The sequence below is a fragment of the Pisolithus orientalis genome (genome assembly GCF_024613125.1).
Source record: "Pisolithus orientalis strain OTSU chromosome Unknown F5J12scaffold_9, whole genome shotgun sequence".
NCBI lineage: Eukaryota > Fungi > Basidiomycota > Agaricomycetes > Boletales > Pisolithaceae > Pisolithus > Pisolithus orientalis.
The window spans coordinates 695,793-717,037 of record NW_026260790.1 but is presented as its reverse complement, the minus strand read 5'-3'; the positions used below and the strand labels follow the sequence as shown (position 1 = coordinate 717,037).

At 46.5% G+C, this 21,245-nt stretch overlaps 1 protein-coding gene across 1 annotated transcript; it reads right to left on the bottom strand.

Moving 5' to 3' along the window:
• Nucleotides 1-6,459: 6,459 nt before the first annotated feature.
• Nucleotides 6,460-7,096, bottom strand: F5J12DRAFT_781791 (uncharacterized protein; the record flags this gene model as incomplete). Its single annotated transcript, XM_051742619.1, has 3 exons — nt 6,460-6,644; nt 6,697-6,888; nt 6,937-7,096. The coding sequence occupies 3 exons, from the start codon at nt 7,094-7,096 to the stop codon at nt 6,460-6,462; spliced, it is 537 nt and encodes a 178-aa protein (XP_051601406.1).
• Nucleotides 7,097-21,245: the final 14,149 nt, after the last annotated feature.

The window sequence follows — 21,245 nt, the reverse complement described above, 5'->3', positions numbered from 1 at the left end:
TCAGGCTTACTACACACTTTTTGTAGCATCATATCAGCTCATGAGTGGCACATTATGTGCACTTTTCAATCCATCCCTTACAACCCATGGGTAGAGATGGCTTCAACCTTGCTTGTGACTACAATCTGGTTGATATGGTTAACATATGATGTATGCAAGAGTGCTTGGAGGAAGACAACATCCTATGGATGAGTGTTCAATTTTTCAGGCAGCAGAGTGTAGAAGGAATGCATACACTGTGAGACCATTCAGCTTCCTTGTCTCATGATATCTGTACTGTCTTAGCCAGGATACTCCTCAGTGGAACATTGTATCCCATATTGTCGAAGACAAAGATGTTTGTGTTCACATCACCTGCCACTTGGTAAACAACTTTCAGCTCTCCATGCTGGCCAAAACTATGTCCACATTGTCTTAGCTCCCAATGGAGCATGTATATGCCCTATCATTGAAGACCAGCCAAAAACTGTGTCCACACCATCTTAGCCAGGGTACTCCTTGATGGAGTACCTACATCCTTTATCATCAAAGATGAAGTTTTGTTTGTATTTGTGTCACCCACCATTTGGTCACTAATTTTCAACTCTTTACAACCAAGAATCATGCCCACATTGTCTTAGCTGGGGTACTCCTTGGTGGAACACATCCATACCCTATTGTTGTTTGCACTTGCATCATTTGCCATTTGGTAAATCAATTTCAGCTTTCAATGTCAGCCAAAACCATGCTTACATTGTATTAGCTGGGGCACCCTGCAATGGAGCACATACACTCACCTATTGTCAAAGAGGAAGATGTTCACATTACATTGGTAAACAACTTTTGGCTCTCACATTCATTTTGCCAATATTAGAACTGTTTCAGTCCACCTCAATGATGGCCCCAAACATATTATATGTGATGCTGTTTCAACAGTTCATGTGCAAACTACCACTACTTGGCATTGAGTTCTCCCAATGCATACTCAGCCACCTGCCTTACAGCTGTATAGTGGTGCAAACTCACCATTCAATGTGACAGCAGTAAAGGGGTTACATTACCAACATATTCCCCAATGTCACCTGCTTTTGACATATTCACTGTCCAGCCCACTGTGAGTCAAAGTGTGGTTCAGTGGTGAAAGCCAACCAAAACCAACACAAAAGACAATGAAAGTGAGTGGTGGTGTGCCTATGCAGTGCCTAGATGGTAGAACCTTTGATTTTGGAGGGTTTTTGCAAGCTGCAACACTCAAAGATGAGTGTTGAGGGTTGGGGGTGCTCCTGATGAAGAAGGAGCAGGAATGTGAAAGAATGCGATAGGGTAAACTACTGTCAGCCTACAGAAGGATGGATGATGACTTGATTTGATGCTCTGAGCTGCACTGAGCTCAGGGAGGACTTGGAGTGAAGTAGATTGGTGATAGATGATAATAAGTGAAGTAGACAATAGTTAGACCCTTAATAAAGTCTCAACTACCAAAGCTGATGAATGATTTACTGAGAGATGATAAACTGCAAGCAAGAGGGGCTCTCTGACATCTTCTTATTCAGCTATCTAAGTACAGTGATTTATATACAGTACAGGGGTGTTGCCTATGGAAAACAAGGTGCAAACACTTGGTAAGTGATTGGTAACTGATGAGTAAGGAATGTAAGTGATGGGTAATTGTCTTAGAAAGCATTGGTGAGCATTGGTAAGGATAAGTAAGCCAAAAAGCAAAGAATCAGTAAGCAAAGTCAAAGATTGGTAAGTATTGGCAATAGGTGAGTCAAAGACAGCCAGAATGTCAAAGTATGAGTCAAGTAATGTCAGAAACTGGGAAAGCACACTGGAATCACATTAGGGGGAGGCTGTGCATGTCACATGTTGAAGAGATCACTTCTGGGCCAAAGTGGGATGACAGAGAGGCAGTGCTGATCTGATGCCAATATAGTACATCCAAAAGCAGACAGGATGAGTCAGATGTCAAGCTTTGGGGGTCTGTGGGGTGACAGGAGCATAGGGGATTGCAACTTTCCCCCCCAAACCATCCTCTCAGTGAAGCAAATAAAAACTTCATGAATGAGGCTCTGTTGGAAGAGAGGATGAAGGGGGAGCGTCTTCTGCTGTATCTTGCAACAAGGAGGCAAGATGTGCATCATACTCATCATGGATGTGATCAGGGAGAGTGGAGAACAGTAGATTATACTGTAGCTGTTGCAATTCTGGAAGAATGATGGATGAGACTGGTATGAAGACATTGCAGGGAGCAGGGAGGAAGGATCCATATGCTTCTTGGACTGGAGAGACTGAAATGACCACATAAGACCTTTCCAAGCAAATGACAGACCTGAGGCGACCAAAGAACATCCTCCTAAAGGTCATACTGACAAAAAGAATGTGTTGTCCAAGCTGGACAGGCTGAGAGGGGGCAGATGAGGATGGGATGTACCAGGATGCTTCAGGACAGAAGCTGGTAGGAACTCCTGGTAGATATACATAGCCATGGTCCCTAGCAATGGGGACAAGTAAAATGATTGACATGGAGGTGGCCATATCAGAAGAATTAGTGAAATGAGCATCTTTTGGAGGGAGTGCTGTAGAAACATGTGGAGTGCACAAATCCTTTCCGATTTTGGAAGGTAGGATCGCATGGCTGAGCACTATAAGCGAGTGTGGCAATGGTGTCAGTACCTGCAGAATTGGTGGAGATATGTTGAAAACCAGAATGCCATACACAGGCACTTAAGAATTTTCATCAGTGCTTAACTTGCTTCCTTCATTTTTCTTTGGCATTGACGACTTGTTCTTGTGTGAGGGATGACTGCTGACATTTCTGGCTGTCCTTCTTCACATGAGGGCTATGGTCTTCATCTCCATTCATCAGCTGTATCCATGTCCACCTCACCAAACACCTTTGGTGTGTGACAGCAGTTGGAAGTTGTTGCATTGGCTGTGGGTTGACTACCTCCTCCTGATGATCCAACCTCTGGACTTGTCACACCACCTCCCCCCAGTGATGATGGGAATGATGTGGTGGTGGGTTCAGGACATCCTGTCGATGCTGAGATGAGTGGATTGGAAGGTGACCCAGCCATTGAGTCCATGTTGATGCAAGAGGGCCAATTCAATTGAGGGCACCCTGGAGATGGGGAACTGTGACCAGGTGCAATGTGAGTCACAACAGCAGCCTCAACAATGCCAAATATTTGCTGCAATCCTCCACCTGAGGAGTGCCAATCCAAGTTGAATGTTGCTGGCCAGACTGACAGAGGACTTCAGCCAGGTGAGGGCATGGTATACTCATATCATGGAAGGGCTGACCTGGCAGATCACCCAGTGGGGTTGGAGTGGGAGTGCCAGAGCAAGGATGTAGGTGCAATGGGTAGATATGTCCAAGGTGTATTCAGCAATACAGAGTTCCCCCCCTCACAGTAGAGAGATAGGTTTGCTGTTATGATACCCACCTTCTGTATTGTCATATCCTGACAATACCATACTGCTTCTATTTGAGTACTGTTCAGAAGATACGCTCAGATTGCAGAAAATGGAAGATTGCTTAAGGCTGATATGGACTTCTGCAACTGCAATTTAATTTCTATCAATGAACTTGACCTGAATGGTTACATTGCATGATAGACACTCGTCCGACTATGGCTACACATTGCTAGCATCAATATCCATCAAAGCTGGGATATACTTCAAGCTCATGCTCTGTTGTTTCAACTTAGCATGCTCCAAAAGCCTCTCATACACTGCTATCTGCCTCGCAGCATAACAGCTGGCACTGAGTGCATCGCATTCCGAGTGGCAGGTGCACCATTGGACAGCTCGATAATTGAAGTAATTGATTGTCCATTGAAATTCAGCTGTCAGCAACTGTTCCTCTTCCAACCAATAGTCCCACACTGCTTTGGCTCAAAGCCAACGAGTGCAGTAAACTATGTGTAAAGTCAACATTGATCTATACATACATAGATGAAAGGCATACATTCTGACATCCAAGTGATGGATTCCATATCCATCAGAACATCAACAGGCCAAAACCAAGGCAAATTGCTGACCCAGTGCACATGTGCATTCTGAGTTATGGTGGCTGTGGTCATGGTGAGACCCAATGTCTGCAATTGCTGGTAACAGGTAAGGGTCTTGGCACTTGCACCCAGAGTGACCATTGCCTTTTGGCATTGCTTGTATATTGCAGCTTGCTTCCAAACTGCTCTGTTAATTGTATGGATTGCATCCCATGTGTGTGTTTTCATACTATAGCTTTTGGCATGTCGCACCACATTCCAGAAGACCACAGCCTTGTCTACCAAGGCAAGCCAAAGCCTGTTTAGTGCATCATTTGCTTGACCAATGTGAGTCAAAGGGTGGTTCAGTGGTGAAAACCAACCAAAACTAACACAAAAGACAACAAAAGCGAGTGGTGGTGTGCCTATGTGGTACCTAGATGGTAGAACCTGTTTTTTTTGGAGGGTTTCTGCGAGCTACAACACTCAAAGATGAGTGCTGAGGGTTGGGGGTGCTCCTGACAAAGAGGGAGCAAGACTGTGATAGAAAGCAATAGAGTAGACTGCTGTCAGCCTACAGAAGGATGGATGGTGACTTAATTCGATGTCCTAAGCTGTACTGAGCTCAGGGAGGGCTTGGAGCAAAGTATATGGATGATAGATGATGATAAGTGAAGTAGATGATAGCTAGACCCTTAATAAAGTCTCAACTATTGAAGCTGATGAATGATTTACTGAGAGATGATAAATTGCGAGCAAGAGGGGCTCTCTGATGTCTTTTTATTTTTTTGCTACCTAAGTACAGTGACTTATATACAGTACAGGGGCATTGCCTATGGAAAACAAGGTGCAAACACCTGGTAAGTGATTGGTAACTGATGAGTAAGGAATGTAAGCGATGGGTAATCGTCTTGGAAAGCATTGGTAAGCATTGGTAAGGATAAGTAAGCCAAAAAGCAAAGAATCAGTAAGCAAAGTCAAAAGATTGGTAAGTATTGGCAACAGGTGAGTCAAAGACAGTCAGAATGTCAAAGTATGAGTCAAGCAATGTCAGGAACTGGGAAAGTGCACTGGAATCGCATTAGGGGGAGGCTGTGCATGTCACATGTTGAAGAGATTGCTTCTAGGCCAAAGTGGGATGACAGAGAGGCAGCACTGATCTGATGCTGATATAGTACACCCAAAAGTGGACAGGGTGAGTCAGATGTCAACAGGTGTCAAGCTTTGGGGGTCTGTGGGGTGACAGGAGCATAGGGGATTGCAACTTTCCCCCCCAAACCATCCTCTCAGTGAAGCAAATAAAAACTTCATGAATGAGGCTCTGTTGGAAGAGAGGATGAAGGGGGAGCGTCTTCTGCTGTATCTTGCAACAAGGAGGCAAGATGTGCATCATACTCATCATGGATGTGATCAGGGAGAGTGGAGAACAGTAGATTATACTGTAGCTGTTGCAATTTTGGAAGAATGATGGATGAGACTGGTATGAAGATGTTGCAGGGGGCAGGGAGGAAGGATCCATATGCTTCTTGGACCAGAGAGACTGAAACAACCACATAAGACCTTTCCAAGTGAATGACAGACCTGAGGCGACCAAAGAACATCCTCCTGGAGGTCATACTGACAAAAAGAACACACTGTCCAAGCTGGATGGGCTGAGAGGGGGCAGATGAGGGTGGGATGTACCAGGACGCTTCAGGATGGAAGCTGGTAGGAACTCCTGGTAGATATATGTAGCCACGGTCCCTAGCAAAGGGGACAAGCGAAATGACTGATGTGGAGGCAGCCATATCAGAAGAATTAGTGAAATGAGTGTCTTTTGGAGGGAGTGCTGTAGAAATGTGTGGAGTGCGCAAATCCTTTCCAATCTTGGAAGGTAGGATCACATGGCTGAGCACTACAAGCGAGTGTGGGAATGGTTTCAGTGTCTGCAGAATTGGTGGAGATATGTCGAAAACCGGAATGCCGTACATGGGCGCTTAAGAATTTTATTGGCACTTAACTCACCTCCTCCTTTTTCTTTGGCACTGACAACTTGTTCTTGTGCAAGGGATGACTGCCGACATTTCTGGCTGTCCTTCTTCGCATGAGGGCTATGGTCTTCCCCTCCATTCATCAGCTACATCCATGTCCACCTCACCAAACACCTTTGGTGTGTGACACCGATCCAGAGCCTCAGCTCCATATCATGGAGACAGTCTGAATTGCAGGAATGGAAAGCAGCCATTCCAACATTCAATGGAAGCAGACACATAGCTATCCCTCCAAGGTCAGTCGTATCAGCTGTGAGTGTTTCATCAGAGCTTCCATTTGGGTCTTCAGCATCCAATAGATATCCATTGGACATGCACCAGCCATCCCAAAGTTCATTTCCTTCCTCATTGATTGGATTCCAATCACCTCCCACATTCACATCTTGCTGTAGACAGATGTATATGGCAGCATCTGCAATAAACCCTGACTGCTATGATAATAAGCACTCCTTGTGTCATGCAATTACCAATCTTTTCAGCTCTGGTGCATGTACACCAACATTGTGATGATTGATGTGCAATGTGATTGCCACTTCTTCCAACCTGAGACTGCGAGCAAGCCAACTTCCCATCCCATGCTGTGCTCTGCTTGATGTCATATTGTTCAAAAACTCCAGTTCAATGGTATGCACTGTTGGGGCTAATGAACATTTCAGATGTATTGCAAAAGGAGGAGCAGGTGTGAACCTTACCCTTCTTCATTTGCACTTCAAAGATATCCATGGTGGAGGGGTCAACCATTTGGTCTCTGAAGGCCACTTGCTCTTGGTAGGTCCACATATCACATTGCATTGCAGACACTGCTTCATCCAATGTCTTGAATGCCCATTTTGCCATCTCCACCACTACCCTCACAGTTGTCAGTTTCCATATCAGACTATTGACTAAACACAAACAGTCAGGAAGGTTAGCACATGAATAGAAGCTCATACCCATGCAAATCATCTTCATGAAGTTGCAATCGCTGATCTGAAAATCCAACAGCTCCTGGTGGTGTGGGGAACTCATGCCCCAGGCTGAAGTGGATGCAATGTTGAGTAGTGACCACAAGGTCTTGATGATTTCTCCATCTACCCACCCAGCACCTTGCATGAATAAGGGTGCATGTCAGGCATAGCATTCATGTTTGTGACCATGTACATGCCACATGTTATGCTGTGCTCACATGTGTTTCCTTTTTAGACTTTGTACCATATCATTTGGGCTTGTCATGCTCTCGAGTGACAATGTTCTCACCCACAGGCCACTGCCTATGCAGTCAGGCCAGCATTCTCTGTATGTTTCCTTTTGTGCCTTACCCCTGTCTACCCTGTGTTGTACCATAGCTGGACCATGTCTGTTTACCCTTCCCTCTGTGATCTGCTGGTGGCCCTGATCCATGCAGTCACATGACATGTGTACCCCTGTATGTCATGTAAGCAGTTACCCTTCCTTCGTCATACATTTACCCCTGGTTCCTTCTGCTGTGCAGACTCAGTTATACATGTGGTCCTGCTGCATGGTGACTCACTATGACTCGGTGATGCCTTAGTAGGAACTCAGGTGTATGTTTAAACATTTTCAAATGTTTGTTATGCAGTACTCCATAGATGTATATAAACTGTTATGCTGCACTCACATTATTTCCTTTTATAGACACTCCATGATATGTTTGCACTCATTGTGCTTTCGAGCAATGATGTTCTGCCACCTGCGAGCCACTGCCTACATGGTGAACTCGCATTCTGTATGTTTCCTTTTATATCCTACCCCTGTTTACCCTGTGTTGTACTATAGCCAGACTACTACGTCTGTCCACCCTCCCTTCTGTGATCTGCTGGTGGCCCTGATCCATGCAGTCACGTGACACATGTACCCCCAGTACTCATTTATGCCCATATGTCATATACACAATTACCCTTGCCTCACTGCATGTTCACTCCCAGTCCCTTCTGCTGCACAGACTCACTCACCCTTGCACCCATGTAAAGGTGACTAGATGATACCTGTTCAGGACTTGGGTGTATGTTCAAATGTTTCAAAGTGTTTGGATTGCAGTACTTTACAATATGTATATAAACTCACATGTATCATACTGCTCACTCATTCAAAATCTACTTTGCAACCACCCTTAGCTCTGCTCATTGTACCTGAGAGGACTTGACAGTATGACTTTGGTTGGCAAAGACTAGTGTCCTGCCACTAGTGAAGTTAAATTACACATCACTTCTCATGTAGTCACATGCTTGTACCTCATTGTACTCAATTTTTGATGTGATACAAGTCATCAGCATAACAGAAGATTTTGAATCACCCAGCCACATCAAAGACCAGACTACTCTTTGGATACCTGTGCTCTGGAATCCTTGCTAGGCAAAATAGCCTGCAAAACAAGCACCTCCCACCACCACTACAGGAACCACTAGTGTTAATCACCAGTGAGCTAGCCCCTAACTTTCAGCATTAACCTTCCTCTTTGTCAACATGTCTTTGCACCAAGAAGAAGGAAGTAAGAGGCCTCCATCAGCAGCCTCTTCATTCAAACCCCCCATGCCTTCTTGTAAAGGAAAAGAAGTCCTCCAAGCAAGGCCACTTATTCATCACCCTTCAGTGCAAACTCCACACCCTCATATAAATCTTGAAGACCTGCCTGTAAGGCCCCAACTTGGGCAAGCAGCAGAATCAACCTCACCAATCGACTTTATTACTTATTGCAACCCAAAGCCTATCAGCTCGGACATTGAAACCCAACCACAAGGAACAGCCAAACCAGCAGACCCCTCATCATCAACTTTGACAAATATATACCTTCCAACTTCTACCAACCTGATGGCAGAAGAACTCACTCAGGCAACACCTGGTCTTAACACCCAAGACCCCTTTGCCAGCCAGACTAGGGTAACCCCCAAAATTGCTGCTGAATTCTACAAATCCATCTTCAGCAGAGATGTGGTAAGGCCTAAAGGCCCCTCCTGAGGTTCTGAGGGGAAAGGAAAGGAACATGACTCTAAGGGAGGGGGACTGAAAGAAATTGGCCTGAACAAACCTTTCTCATATACTGGAGCTCACCAGGACTTTCCCACCTGGCTAAGCAGCATCAAGCTTTACCTCACCACAAACAAACACATCTACTATGAGGACCAATCCAAGATCATGTTTGCCCTCTCTTACATGGGGAGTGGCTCAGCTTGTGCCTTTGCAGAAGCCTATGTCAATGAAAACATGACTGCTCTTGGGGACCTCAGGATCTTCAATGGCTGGGATGAGTTTGTCACCAAGCTCAAGGAAACCTTCCAAGTAGGAGATGCAAGGAGACAGCATAAGGGAGGTCTCTAAACATGTAAGGATTGGTACATGGTCAGTATTAGGTCCATGGTTTTCAGGGCTTGTGTCACAGCTGATCAGGTCTTCAAGCATGGATTCCATGCAGAAGGCATTATCTGGTCATGTCCAGTTACCTGTGGACAACAACTGTAGGGTGGGTATCCCTTTGGGCAGCATTTGGGTCATTCCGTAGTCAGCTACCAGCTTGAGTAACTTTTGTGCCAATGTGAGTGCTGTTGTGGTGAAGAGGTGGTGATTGTGTGTTTTGTCCCACAAGGGGTGATGTCTGTTGAAGTTGCCCAGCCATAGCATCTGGTCACTCATCAATCACCATATGTCCCTTATGTTGGTGGCTAGAAAAGTGCTCAGGTCTTCCATTGTGTGATCATGTGTACAATCATTGTATATGTTGAACAGGGTGTATGTGCCCTTAGTGGTCCTTAGTTGGGTTACAACTATGTCTGTGGAGGGGAACTTGACCTATTCCCAAGTGTTAGTGCTGATTCTGCAGTTTACAAGAGTTACTGCTCATGGCTTGTTCTGTGTCATTCTCTTCATGGGGTAGACTACTCTCCAGTGTGCATTAGCTTGTGTGTTACCAATTTGATCTATTGGAGGTTCTTGTAGCATGATGATGTCCCATTCATGCACTAGTTGACTGTTTATTAGTAAATGTAGAGCTATGTGAGATGTATTGAGATTTTGTTGCCACATACAGAGTTTGGTTAGTGCATTGGCTTGCAGTGGGTCTTCAGGCATTAGTTGGTGAAGGGGTTGGGTTTGGGTCCTCTGATTGATTTTCTGTCATTGGTGGGGGGTGGGGTGTTGGGAGGGAAGTGGGTGTGGGGGCAGGTGAGGCATTGTGAAGAATGTTGTGTTGTATGGGCAGGCCACCTCTTCTGCCTTGGATTCTGTTGGGTTGTCTGCATCTTGGCAGGCTGGATCATAGGTTCATTGCTTCTCCTAGTGTTATTTGTCTGAGTGGGCCATTGATTTTTTGGGGGTACAGTCATCCATAGTGTTGCATCTTCCAATAAGGTCAGGACAATTTCTGTCTTTGCTGGTGTGGGTGTTGTGTTGGCAGTTGATGCAGAAGGGGATGGGGGAGGGGGCATTGCAGTCTTGTGTGCAGTGTGATTGAGCACATATGCCACATGTGTCTGATGTTTGTTTGCAGTCCCTTGCAAGATGACCAATGCATTGGCATCTGAGGCACCTGACCAGTTCTCTCTTGTCTTTGTGCAGGCAGAGTCTGTCCAGGCCCCAGTATAGGCCATCTCTGAGGAGCTGGTTAGTGATCTCAGGGGATGTGATGGAGGCAAGGGCATGTGCTATGTGCTGGTTAGGAGTGCATTTAGCTGGGTCTTTGATCCATTTGATCTTGGTGATTGAGCCTTGTGGGATGTTATTCTTGTTTTCCATTTTGTGTAGGGTTTCTGGTTTGTCAGTCTCAGTCATTATTGGAAGGAAGGGGATTACTATGTTAAAGTGTCTGTCCTTGATCACAACTTCTCCACCCAGTCTCTCAAGGAAAGCTGTCTTGTTGGCCTGTTCTTTCATCCAATCTACTGCTTCTTGGTTGTTGAATTTGAGAAGAATTCCATTGTTGCATAGTTGTGTGATTGATCTTAGTTGCAAATCAGGGCCATCAACCCAGTCTATAGTTTCTAGGGCTTGTTTGACGAGGTCATGGCCTCCCTTGTTGCAGCATTGTTCAGAAGGGGGTGGTTGCTATTGGGGTCAATCAGTAGCTGCCAATCCTTAATAGCTGCATGGGCCTTAGTGTATTCTGGTGCAAATCATTTCCTAGTGGGATATGGTTTGGGTTTGGTGGTGCTGATGCTAGTGTGTCCCTGTATGGAGTGGGGAGAGTGGGGGGTTGGGTCTTGAGATGGTTCTTCATGTCTGCTAGTGCCATTTCATCACTTCCATTTCCCTGATCAGATTTTTAACATGGGTCTCCAGTTGGGTGGTGTCTGCATGGCCAGAGGAGTTTGTGATCGATTTGATCATCCTGATGGTGTTGCCACTGGCAGTCCTCATGTTTTTGTTGGTTTTCTCTAGGTTTTTGGCAGCTGAGAGGATGTTGTCAACTTGTGGGGAGATGGCAGCTATGACTGAGTTCTCTATCTTGCTTGAGACTGCTGCAATGATGGATTCAGTAAGTTCTGATGTGGCGAGATCTCTGACCAAATATGCCATGGTGCAAATTGCTGAATGCAGGGTGTTGTTCACCCCCTTGGTCTGCAAGATGTAAAAGAGAGCATGCAAGATGTGTTCCAGCATGGTTGGTTCTCCCTGTATTGTGTAGAGCTGATCCAGGAAGGTCCTGGCTGTTACCACATCTTTGATTTCAGCTTCCAGGTCATTGATAATTTCATCAAGTGATAAACCACTGCTTCTAGTAGTTTTACCAAGTTGGGTGGGGTGTGACATTCAGGGTCCTGGCAGGGGGCCTGGCATGGCATGGGAATGTGACCTCACAGACATTTGTCCTGTCAAGGTCATAAAACAGGGGGATGGGGGTGTGGGTATTGTTTTTGCATCTGTTCTTGTGAGTATAACTCTGTAAGAATGCTGCTATACATCACTATAACCTGCAATGGGCTCAGCTGATCCTGGCTGGGGCAAGAAGGTCAAAGAAAAATTTCTTTTGGGGTCCTTGTCAGGGTGCCACATGGAGTGGAGTCAAGAAGTGTTCTACCAATCAGTTTACCAACCATCACTGTACTGGCACAGACTGGTCTCTGGTGCTATGTTACACTTAGGTTACCTCTAGTATTTAAGCCATAGGATAATCTGTTTAGCCTCAGTCTGAAATCAACTTAGTCTTGTCTTAACCCAGTCCCCTCTGTTCTCTGTCTTCTGTCTTTCAACTGGACTATGTATGGCCCACACAAGGGAATAGCACTGCACCTTCAGTTGCTAAGTCCAATAGTCCTAACAACCTAGTATCTTGTATTATCCTCTGACCCCCGACCAGACTCCAGACTGGCTTTGGACTGGTGATGAACCAGACTTAACAGTATTTCAGACTCACACTTGTGTGGGTCACTACCCTTTTGTCCAAGCCTCAGCAATACTTTCTCAGCATGCCTACCCAAACTAGAACCCAAGCAGCATAGGTATGTGCTACCACCAATCCTGAATCTGCCTCAGCTGTCAACTTGCACCATGCTGCTGCCCTGGTGTCCTTAGGGACAGCCAGAAGGTCACCTGGTGAAGTCAACAACTTCAGGGGCTTTTCAGCTCACAAATCCACTACACCCACTTCTAATCAACCACCTGCACCCACTAATGATCCAGATGATGAACCAGACCTGCATGAACCAGATGACTTCAATCCCAGTGGTAATGACCCTGGTGATGATGGTCCTGGTGACAATGGGCTGGGAGATGACCCAGATAATGACAAAGAAGATCCCCTCCCAGAAGATGATGTCAAGCCCAGGGCAACCATGCTTGATAACCTCACTAAAGCCCACAACTTCAGGGGCTTTTCAGCCCACAAATCCACTACACCCATCCCTGATCAACCTCCTGCACCCACTAATGGTCTGGATGATGAACCAGATGACTTCAACCCCAGTGGTGATGACCCTGGTGATGATGGTCCTGGCAATGATGGGCTGGGAGATGACCCAGATAATGACAACAAAGATCCCCTCCCAGAAGATGATGTCAAGCCTGGTGTAACCATGCTTGACAACCTCACCACAGCCATCAAGCTTCTCACATGCAATGCTCACACCAGCTCTGAGTCCTCTTCTAGAACCAAGTTGTGCAAACTGGACACCTTCAATGGAACAGACCCAAAGAAGTTGGATGCTTTTCTTATCCAATGCAAACTCAACTTCTGGGACCAGCCCCAGGCCTTTCAAAGTGACCAAGTCAAGGTCACTTTTGTGCAGTCATTCCTGAAAGGGATGGCTCTTGAGTGGTTCAAACCAGACCTACTTGGGACTAAAGACCCAGAAGACTGGCCCTACTGGATGGACTCTTGGAAGGAATTTGTCATAGAGCTCCAGACCACTTTTGGACCCCATGACCTGGTGGTTGATGCTTAAAGCCAACTAGACCACCTTCAGATGAAAGACAATCACTGGGTCAACAAGTACATGTTCGAGTTCAACCAGCTTGCCTCACAAGTTAGGGGATACAGTGATGGTGCTCTGCACCACTTCTTCTACACTGGCCTCCCTGACTGTATCAAAGATGAGGTCTGCCAGGTTGGCAAACCAAGAACCTTGCATGAACTTTGCCACTTGGCTCAGGAGATTGACATGTGCTACTGGGAACACAAAGAGGAGATTCAGTGGTCCAGTAAGCACCAGGGGTCATCCTCTGGTAGCAAGTCAACTCCCAACCCTGGTCACAACAACCAGTCTAAGCCTGGTCAAGAGAAATCCAAGACTGGCAATAGCTCTGGAAATGGCAACTCCAGTAACTAGTCTTCAGCTAAATCCACCTCAACTGGTCAGACTGGCTCTAACACACCCAAGCTGGACTCAAGCAAGTTGGGCAAAGATGGCAAGCTGACACCGGAGGAGTGCAAATGCCATAAAGATAACAACCTCTGTATGTTCTGTGGGGGAACCAGACATTTCACAGATAAGTGTCCAAAGAAAGCCAGGAGAGCCAAGGCTCATGCTGTGGCAACCTCTGAGGCAGCACCAGCCTCAACCTCAGGCTCTGCCCCCAAGGCAAAAAAATAGGTAGCAGCTCTCAGGACTCCACACAGACTGAGAGCTGCATTGACTCCAGCTGTGCACTCACAGAGGCTCATCTCAATGTGTCCACTTTTTCCAATCCAAATTCATTCACTCCCCATGTTTCTATTGTCAGTCACAGTTTGCCCCAGTTTCATACTGTAGTGGACTCTGGTTCCACACATAGTTTTATACATAAAGAATTTGCTAATCAACACTCATTTAATCCTTACTCCATGTCCCCTATCCAACTCCAGCTCTTTGATGGGTTGTCAAGTTTCATTATCACTCAAGCAGTAGATCTTTCAGTTCAATTTGCAACTGGCAATGTCACCCCAGTAACCCTGTTTTTAGCCCCATTGGATTCTGAATGTAAGATAGTCCTTGGACATGACTGGCTCACCTGCTACAATCTGTCAATTGATTGGGTACTGAGCAGTCTAACTTTCTGGACATCTACAGGAGGAATGCCAACCCTGTTGACAACCCCTGCCACACCAGTCTTAACCAGTCTTGCCAATCCTGGTCTACCTGACCAACCCAACCCTGGCCCTGCACCATCTGTACTGTCTGTCAACTCACTGGTTTGCACCCCTCTGAAGGCTCCCCCTGTTGCCCTGATCAATGCAGCTGCATACATATGTGCTTGCAAGCTAGAGGGATCCACCCAATTCCAGCTTTATCTACACCCACTGGACCCAGTCCTGGCCTGGTCTGCCTCTACCAGCCCTACACTGGACTTGGCCAGTGTACCAAAGGACTACCATGACTTTGCTGACATCTTCAGCAAAGCCAAGGCATGTACCCTCCCCCCACAGCAGGAGTACAATCTTAAGATCGAACTGGAAGAGGGTACTACACCACCTGTTGGAACTATCTACTCACTATCCCTGGTTGAGCTGCAAGTTCTCTGGGCCTTCATTGACAAAAACCTGACTACTGGTTTCATCTGACCCACCTCTTCCCCCTACACTGCACTGGTCCTCTTCATAAAGAAGAAGAATGGCTCACTCTGGTTATGTGTTGACTTCCAGGGCCTTAACAAGCTCACCAAGAAAGATTGGTACCCCCTACCACTAATATCTGATCTACTCAACTCCTCTAGTCATGCCAAAATCTACACTAAAATTGACTTGAGGCACATGTACCACCTTGTCCAGATTGCACCCAATGATGATGTCAAGTTCATGTTGTCTGGGTTGAGGCCAGACCAGAGACTGAAGTGGGCATGAGGCTGAGGGGTCAGGATCAGAGGGAAGGGGCAGAGATACAGGGAGTGGACTGATTGGACTTAGTGACTGATGGTGCAGCACTATTCCCTTGCATGGGTTGCAGTCCAAGTCCAAGGCTGAGAGTTACAGATAGAACTTATTTGATTTCAGACTGGAGAGTACAGGCTGAGTATCTAAGAGTTTATATACTAGAAGTAGCTATAGTATGGAGACCAGTAATGCCAGTGTCACAAAGATTGCTAAGATGATTGGTAAGATTAGTATTAGTAAGGTATGACTAAGGTAGTGGAGACTGGGAACAGGGTGGACTGGGGACAAGACCAGGCAGAGCTTAACCAAAGTGACATGCACTGCAAATCAGTGTTAACCATGCTAGACCATTTGGGGGTAGGTGTTTGATGAGACCAAGGACGGACTGGATGAGTGCAAGGCTGAGTCCAGCCAGGGTCAAGACACAGTTATGACAGTATCCCCCTCTTAGGGGTCAAACCCATGAGACCCCTGTGAGAGTGATAGGCTGAGTTTCAAAAACTGGTACTTGTGGCTCACTAAGCCCTTTGCATCTTTCTTTCACATCTTATCCATCATGTCTGACTCAAGACTGACCACCACAGCTGATAACAACAATGAAGGCCAAGTCATCATCCACTGGGCCCAAGTCCCTGATGATGACATTAGATATGACACTGACAATGAAGAGGAGGTGATGAGGGTGAAGGTGAAGGAAAGGAAGAGACAAAAGGTGGCTGAACAAGCCCAGCAGGAGGAGCAGGCTCAGCTTGAGGCTGAGAGAGTGGAGAGGGAGAGAGCCAAAGCCAAGAAGGCAGTGTGGGAGGCTGAAGAGGAGAGGGTGCACAAAGAGGAGGAGAGGTGAGAGGCCAAGTGTAAATGCAAGGCTGAGGCCAGGAAGGGTGACAAGGCCAGCACTGGGGCCACTAGTAGCATGGCCAGGGGTGAAGTTAGGAAGGTAGTGATGGACCCTGGGTGAGTTTTTTCTTACTCCCTTCACCTCTTTCATCTGAAGACCTCTAGCTGTACTCATTGCATGTGGGCAAAGGTCATCTGCAAGTTCCTTGTAGATGGCAACAAGAAATGGGTTGCCTGCATCTGCTGCAACCTGTCCAAGGGGAAATGCTGGTGGCCTGGGGATGGGAAGGACACCAAGGCCAGGTCCAAAACTGTCAGGAGGGTTGACAAGGGAAAGAAGAGGAAGGCTGATGAAGGGATGCCCAATGCTGGGCCCAGCAAGAATAAGTGGGTGAAGTCCAAATCAGTCAAGGTTCTGGAGGTCAATGAGCCTGAAGCCAGTGGGAGTGGAGTGAGGAAGACCAGTGCAGGGGGGTTCTCAGGTTTAGAAGATAAGCTCAAGTGACTCATTGATGTTGTGGGGCTTATTGCCAACAACCTGGCAGGCCTCTTTAAGCTTCAAGAGGCCATGGTCAAGAACTTGGGCCAGATCACCAATGTGCTCAAGGCTATGCTTGACAAGTCCTACAGCTTCAGGGTGGCAGTCACCCCTTTGGACTCAGGCTCATCCAAACTTGATGCTGAGGAGCTGTGCAAGGAAGCAGAGTGGCTGCAGGCTGAGGGTGAAGGAGAGGAAGCTGAGGGGGAAGATGAGCCCATGGCTGAGGCCAAGTAGGCCTTAGTGTAGACCCTTTTTTTCCCTTCTTCTGCAAATGTCATGTCCAGTGTCTGGTCACATACAGTACTGTAAGGGAAATGAAGAAGAAAAAACAAGGTAAGTAAGAGGACAAAGGAAACTAGATACTGGGAGAGAACTGAAAAGAGAACTGAGGTTGGTTGAAGCCAGTCCTCATTGGAATGGGCCAGGTTTACTAGGATAGCTGGAATGAAATTCTTGTATGAGTTCAGATGTGTTGTTCAGCTCTGTAGTGAGTACCCAAGTGGTTTCTTTGTTGGTCTCTTCATAGCCAGTCCACTGGACTAGGTACTGAAGCCAACACTGGCAATGTCAGTCAACCTTGGAGTCAAGGATTTCTGCTACCTCAAACTCTAGTTCACTGTTGACTTTGACTGGTGGGGGTGGTGGTTGAGTCTGGTTCAGGATGGTATTAGGGATGGCTGGCTCAAGCTGGGAAATGTGAAAGACTGGGTGTACTGTGCACATTGAGTCCAGCAGGTGCAGTGTGAACAAGTGGGTACTGGCCTGAGCTATGACTGGATATGGTCTGAGGTTCTTCTCCAAGAGCTTCTTGGAAGGCCAGGTTGACCAGAAGTATTTGGCTTTAACATACACCTGGTCACCAACCTTGAAGTCCAGAGCCAGCATGCATTTAGCATCGGCTGGGCCTTGGTATCGTTGTTGGGCAAGGGTCATCTCCTCACATAGGTACTGGTGCAGTGAGTCCAGGTCAACTGCATAATCACAAGCCCAAGTGGAGGTGAGGTCACATTCTGGGTGTACCAAGATGTTAGGGTGGTAGCCCTTATTAGCAAAGAAGGGTGAAACACTGGTAGTAGCACTAGGGGCATTGTTGTAAGCAAACTAGGCCAGAGGTAGTAGGTTGGCCCAGTTGTCCTGTTGATAGTTACAGTAGACTTGGAGGTACTGTTCCAGTGTCTGGTTAGTCCTCTCAGTCTGGCCATTGCCCTTGGGGTGGTAGCCTGAGGTGAAGTGTAAGCACATATCCAAGGCCTTACTGAGTGACCAGAAGAAGTGAGACACAAACTCTGAGCCTCAGTCTGAGGTTACATGGGCTGGTACTCCATGCTTTGAAAAGACATGGAGTAGGAAGAGTTTGGCAAGTTCTGGGGCTGTGATGGTGTCATGGGTGGGGGTGAAGATGGCCTGCTTGGAAAGCCAGTCAACTACTATGAGGATGGCCATGAAGCTGGATGAGGCTGGAAGTTGCTTGATGAAATCCATAGATATGGAATTCCATGGCTTCTCCAGCACCAGGAGTTGTTTGAGAAGGCTGTAAGGCTGGTGGCAGGGAACCTTAGCACAAGCACAGGCTGTGCAGGACTGGACATAGTCCTTGATGAATGTCCTGAGGCCAGGCCAGGTGTACTCATGCCATATGAATTCTAGGGTTCAGTTTTGGCTGAAGTGGCTGGACAGGGGGTGGTCATGCTTGAGGCACAAGACTCTAAGGTGAAGGTCATTTGAGTCTGGCACATGGATCCTTCCATCAAGCTGAAGGAAACTGGTGTCATCTACTGACCAACAGGGATCAGACATGTCAGACAGGCAGATTTGTGAGACCAGGTCATCTGGCAGTGTGGTCAGGATATCATTATGGAGTTTTTCTATATCCATTAGTGTGACCGCTCATAAGACCAGGTACTCAAGGTATGTAGCACAAAGGGAGACTGCTAGCTGCTCCTGGGTGAAAACCAGTCTCAGGTTTTGTGGGTTCACTCAGGCATAGCTGCTATCTCCCTCTTTGGGGTAGATGTCCCATCATCTAGTTAGGGCATCAGGCTTAGCCCCAAGCTTGCCAGGTCTGAATCTAATGACCATATTGAATTGAGACAGGAATTCTGACCAGTGAGCTTGGTGGTGGGTGAGTACATTAGAGGTAGAGAAGTACTTGAGGTTCTTATGGTTGGTAACAATGTTGACTGATGAGGCCAACCCTTGAGGTAGTGGTGCCAGGTCTGGAATGCTTCAAAAATAGCAAGCAATTCCTTATTGTGGGTATCATAATTCATCTCTGAGGCAATCAGAGTCTGGGAGTAGAAGGCAACTGGATGTATCTGGCCATTGCTGCAGGTGATAGATAGAATGCCAGCAATGGCATAGTCTGATGCATTGGTGTGAGTCAAAGTGTGGTTCAGTGGTGAAAACCAACCAAAACCAACACATAAGACAAAAAGAGCAAGTGGTGGTGTGCCTATGTGGTACCTAGATGGTAGAACCTTTGATTTGGGTGGGTTTTTGTGAGCTACAACACTCAAAGATGAGTGCTGAGGGATGGGGGTGCTCCTGACAAAGAAGAAGCAGGAATGCAAGAGAAAGCGATAGGGTAGACTGCTGTCAGCCTACAGAAGGATGGATGGCAACTTAATTCAATGTCCTAAGCTGCACTGAGCTCAGGGAGGGCTTAGAGCAAAGTATATTGATGATAGACAAGGATGAGCAAAGTAGACGATAGTTAGACCCTTAATAAAGTCTCAACTATCAAAGCTGCTGAATGAATTACTGAGTGATGATAAAATGTGAGCAAGAGGGGCTCTCTGACATCTTCTCCCTTTTTGCTATCTAAGTACAGTGATTTATATACAGTACAGGGGTGTTGCCCTTGGAAAACAAGGTGCAAACACTTGGTAAGTGATTGGTAACTGATGAGTAAGGAATGTAAGTGATGGGTAATCATCTTGGAAAGCATTGGTAAGCATTGGTAAGTATTTGCAATAGGTGAGTCAAAGACAGTCAAAACATCAAAGTATGAGTCAAGTAATGCCAGGAACTGGGAAAGCACACTGGAATCACATTAGGGGGAGGCTGTGCATGTCACATCTTGAAGAGATTGCTTCTAGGCCATAGTGGGATGACAGAGAGGCAGCACTGATCTGATGCTGATATAGTACATCCAAAAGTGGACAGGGTGAGTCAGATGTCAACAGGGGTCAAGCTTTGGGGGTCTGTGGGGTGACAGGAGCATAGGGCATTGCAACTTTCCCCCCCCTAACCATCCTCTCAGTGAAGCAAATAAAAACTTCAAGAATGAGGCTCTGTTGGAAGAGAGGATGAATGGGGAGTGTCTTCTGCTGTATCTTGCAACAAGGAGGCAAGATGTGCATCATACTTGTCATGGATGTGATCAGGGAGAGTGCAGAACAGTAGATTATACTGTAGCTGTTGCAATCTTGGAAGAATGACAGATGAGACTGGTATGAAGACATTGCAGGGAGCAGGGAGGAAGGATCCATATGCTTCTTGGACTGGAGAGACTGAAACAACCACATAAGACCTTTCCAAGCAAATGACAGACCTGAGGCAACCAAAGAATGTCCTCCTAGAGGTCATACTGACAAAAAGAACACACTGTCCAAGCTGGATGGGCTGAGAGGGCACAGACAAGGGTGGGATGTACCAGGATGCTTCAGGATGGAAGCTGGTAGGAACTCCTGGTAGATATATGTAGCCATGGTCCCTAGCAATGGGGACAAGTGAAATGATTGATGTGGAGGCGGCCATATCAGAAGAATTAGTGAAATGAGCATCTTTTGGAGGGAGTGCTGTAGAAATGTGTGGAGTGTGTGAATCCTTTCCAATTTTGGAAGGTAGGATTGTGTGGCTGAGCACTACAAGCAAGTGTGGGAATGGTCTCTGTATCTGCAGAAACAGTGGAGATATGTCGAAAACCGGAATGCCATACATGGGTGCTTAAGAATTTTAACCAGTGCTTAACTTGCTCCCTTTCTTTTTCTTTGGCACTGATGACTCATTCTTGTGTGAGGGATGACTGCTGACATTTCTGGCTGTCCTCCTTCACATGAGGGCTATGGTCTTCATCTCCATTCATCAGCTGTATCCATGTCCACCTCACCAAACACCTTTGGTGTGTGACATTGGTCTAAATGGTAATAGGAACCCTGGGGATGAAATGAGTTAAGACTGGTGTGGTAGTGAAGGTGGCCTTGAAGTTATTGAATGACTGGCAGTATTCCTTGGAGAAGTTCCAGGGAGCACCCTTGTGGGTGAGCCAGGTCAGTGGTATGACAATGTCCAAGTAGTTGAAAATAAACCAGCAGTAGAAATTAGTGAAGCCAAGGAAAGATTGTATGTCTTTGACCTTGTGAGGCTCAGGCCAGTCACAGATGGTCTGGACTTTTTCCTTCAACATAGTGAGGCCAGTAGGGGAAAGATGGAAACTGAGGTATTCAACCAAGTCTGAGTGGAACTCACATTTCTCCAGCTTTGCATACAGGCTGTGAAGCCAAAGCTGGCAGAGTACCTGTTGGACATGCTGTTTATGAGACTCCTTGTCTCTGGAGTAGATTAGAATGTCATCTAGGTAGACAACT